Below are 4018 nucleotides of genomic sequence, written 5' to 3' on the forward strand. Positions count from 1 at the left end.
AACGAATGAAATTTTGGGGGGAACGAATGGAACGAATGAAATTTTGGGGGGGAGGGGGAACGAATGAATTTTTGGCTACGCAGATGAATAAAAAAGCGTTGTAAAAAATAGACCTTTTAACGACACAAAGCAGGGACGTTGTGAAAAAGAGACTTTTAGCGACGCTAACCTAACACGTCGCGATAAATGCACACTATTAGCGACGCCAACCCTAAAACGTCGCTAAAAATATATATTTTTACCGACGAAAATGAAAAACGTCGTGAAATCCATACATTTTTAACGACGCTAAGTTAAAACGTCACAAATAATATACACTTTTAGCGACAATTATAAACGCGGGGTAAAATATATGTTTTGCCGACGCTAACTAAAATTGTCGGGAAAAACATAATTTTCGGCGACATATTTAACCATCCGTCGAGAATAAGCGTTGGGAAAAATGTAATTTGTTGTAGTGTATAGAGTAGAAAAGAAAACGCTAACCCTTTAGGATTAGGAACCGGTTTACCAAAGAATCGGTTTGAGCCCACTTAGGATCCACCCACTCAATTGCACGGACCCCATAAATTCTAGAAAATACTTTTGTATTGGAGCCGAATCAAATTATTAAGTCTAAAAAATAGAAAACCGATTAGGTTGTTTACAAGACAATACAGCATCAAACAATACAGCATGTCATTACCAAACAATACAGCATCAAACAAATACAGCATGTCATTACCAAACAATGTCTCAAACCCACCATACAACATCCTTATTTTGGCATTAATTAGTCATGTCATTACCAAACAATACAGCATCAAACAAATAGCAAACAAACACAAGCTCAATGCTTCCTTAATCCAAACAGTAGCAAATCCTCCTAAACACCTCCACATGTTCCTCCAAGAGTGCCAAGTACACATCAACCCCACCCGTCTCCTTGTACGAAGGCACAAACACCATAAGCCCCTCCACAGGCAAATTTGGAGGTAAGAAAGCGCAAGGCCCTCCACTCCCGAAATCCAACTCATGGAAATTAAACCTCAGCCAACTGTCCACCTCCAAATTTGGACACAACGCGCTCCCGCTCTCCGGTGCAGACCCTACTAGCTTATGCCCTCCCTCATGCCCTCCCTCTCTCTTCATAATCTCTCCAAAATCAACGAAAGACTTGAAGTATTCATCATTGGTCCCGCTCACCGCATCACGGATCACGGTGACTGCATGTACGTGATCCAACCGAACCAGGTCTCCTGCTTGAGCCTTTGGGTGAGCCCACAGCACCATGTTGCCAAAAAAGTTCATCGGGACAGCTGGCCTCATCCTAGCTCTACCGTTCACCGCAATTCTAACACTGGTGATTTCATCCTCGTGGAGCCCTCTTGCAACTGTGATCTTTCTCCATAAATGGGCGAGTAGGCACTCGAACGTTGACCTCCGGCCTGGGACTTTCGATTTGAGCTCGGCGATGAACTTTGCAGAGAAATGTGCTACAAAGTTAGTAACAGGGCCTTTGATTGGTTTTTTCGGGTCCGATGAGTCGGAGCTTTGCTTGAATTCGATGTCGAGGTGGTTGAAGTCGGAGTGTGGAGGGTTTCTCGGTATGGAGAAGGTGGATCGATCAAGGTAAGGGGATGGGACGGTTGTGGTTGAAGGGTTGCGGACCATCTCGGCCCAGCTGGCGAGGAATTGACTCAAGGATATGGCCATTCTGCACTTGCGCATTGATGGCCACGTGAAGCCGATTCTACTCCACCACAATTGTATTGTTTTAATTGCACTTGGAGCGATAGTTTCCTCAATAACCTGAAAGAATAATTTTAAATAATTTGGCTGTTTGTGTATATATATATATATATATATATATATATATATATATATAAATCATATATTATATAATATTATATTATATATTATGAATTGATTTGGGAAGCTTAAGCGTAGAACAAATAAATTAGTCATAATTCATTTGGAGGTAAGCCGCGTAACAAATAAAATTTAGTCATTAGTCTACAACAGTGCTCTTTCACACGGACAAAAAAAGACAAAGTAGCGCTTAATATTAGTGTTAGAACAATATTTATTTTTGTGTATTATGACGCTTGAGGCTGATACCTTAATTAGCATTGACATTTTTTCGTCAATCAACTAATATTATTATGTTATTAGTACACCCTGTTTGAAAAAAATTCAAATTTAATGCATTGGTTCTTCTAAACAAGCATGACCAGGCATATATATATATAATATATATATATATATATACTATTATATATATATAGTATATATATATATATATAGAATTGGACCCTCTCCACAAATAACATAAATAAAGTAATGGAGAGATCATTGTTTTTTATCGCAATCAATAATTATTTATTTGGTGATTGTAATTTTTTTCTAAATCTAATGCTCATTATTTCTCATGAATTGCATTAATTCGTAATTTGCATTCTCAAAGAAAAATCATAAACGTCTACTATCAATGATTGTAATAAATGTAGTGCTTCCTTTACTGTTTATTTTATAGTAAAGAAGATCTGAGTCCTTTAAGACGTCAAGAGAGGGTCAATTGTTTTGGACAATTCTATCGATGGTTCACCCAAGACGATCATTAACTAGATTTGCAAATTAATCTTCAAACTCACTTGCAGCGGAAGGGTCATAGCGCACCAGCCGATGTTCGTTCCACTGTCTGAAGAGAATCAAACTTAACCATCACAAGATTAGTGAGTTCATTAGTAATCATTTTTTGTAAAACCTAGCTTGTGGATAAATTAAGAGATTTCTTAAACAACAGATCGAGGAGATTTATCATATATAATTTATCAAAACCCGTCGCATATAAAGATTTCATAACTAAACACAAACCTTCAACTGAGGGATGCAACTCCGTCGTGTTTGTGGTCCCCTCAAGTGGCATTTTCTCCGCCAAGGTAGCACCGACCCTCGCTTCAACCACCCTAACTCCCGCATTGTTCAACAAAATACAGGGCTGCCCGCTGTCATCAACGGTGAGTCTCCCAGCAAGGTGCGGAAAGTAAGCCAGCACTCTGCACAGTCCTTCAATGATCTCCAAGTTTTCAGGCATCGGAGCCCTGTACGCGTGGACTGTTGCAACGTGGAGGTCCATGGCAGCAAGGTCAAAGACGGTGAGGGGCACAAGTGTGTTTGTTAGCGGATGGGGAGGGGTTGTGCATGGCTTCAAGATTCTGGAACTAGTTATCTCTATAGCCATCTGATGAACTCAGTTCATATGGGGTCAAGACCTTGATACCTTAGGATATGAGTCTACACTTCGCACGTTAGTGATGCCCTTATATAGAGGATGTATTTGCACACAACGCAAGTTCTCAAAATTTACTGGCATGCTATAGTTTGAAAGTGTGGCATGTTTGCGAGAAAATGGAGAATGTGAGTTGGTGTTGAAAGCGACTTTAATGTAAAATCAAAGTAAGCGACCTTAATGTAAAATCAAAGTCTATATATATATATATATGAGAAAAATGGAGAAACTTGGTACCAAGTTGCTCCAAGCAACTTGGTAGTGATGTGGTCTAATCTTGTCCCTACATCTACATTAGAGTTAGGGGCTGTTTGGTTGTTGTTGGTAAAGTTGTGTTTTTATGACACAACTTTGAAAGTTGTTGTCCACCTCATCAATTTCACTTTTATACTTTTCTTTGTTTGTTTTTTATTCCATTGGAATCATAAAATACTTGTTTGGTTTGTAAAATGAAACTTTAATTGTTTGTTTGGAAAGTGTAAAAAGTAATCCCTACTCAAATGATCATATTGGTTAGAATTATTTTTTATTATTTTTTCCTCCACCTCATCAATTTCACTTTTATACTTTTCTTTGTTTGTTTTTTATTCCATTGGAATCATAAAATACTTGTTTGGTTTGTAAAATGAAACTTTAATTGTTTGTTTGGAAAGTGTAAAAAGTGGTCCCTACTCAAATGATCATATTGGTTGGAATTATTTTTTATTATTTTTTCCTAACTTCAATAGTTAGCTTTCTCCTAAAATC

General features: G+C 38.1%; 1 protein-coding gene across 1 annotated transcript; it reads right to left on the reverse strand.

The window, feature by feature from the left end:
* LOC109847566 (tryptamine hydroxycinnamoyltransferase 2-like) lies at positions 805-3248 on the reverse strand. Its single transcript, XM_020416799.1, has 3 exons — positions 2821-3248; positions 2634-2680; positions 805-1791 (listed from the first exon to the last, which is right to left on the reverse strand). Exons 1-3 carry the CDS (start codon positions 3221-3223, stop codon positions 841-843), a joined length of 1401 nt encoding a protein of 466 aa, XP_020272388.1. The 5' UTR covers positions 3224-3248; the 3' UTR covers positions 805-840.

This window comes from Asparagus officinalis, chromosome 7 (assembly GCF_001876935.1).
Source record: "Asparagus officinalis chromosome 7, Aspof.V1, whole genome shotgun sequence".
Taxonomy (NCBI): domain Eukaryota; kingdom Viridiplantae; phylum Streptophyta; class Magnoliopsida; order Asparagales; family Asparagaceae; genus Asparagus; species Asparagus officinalis.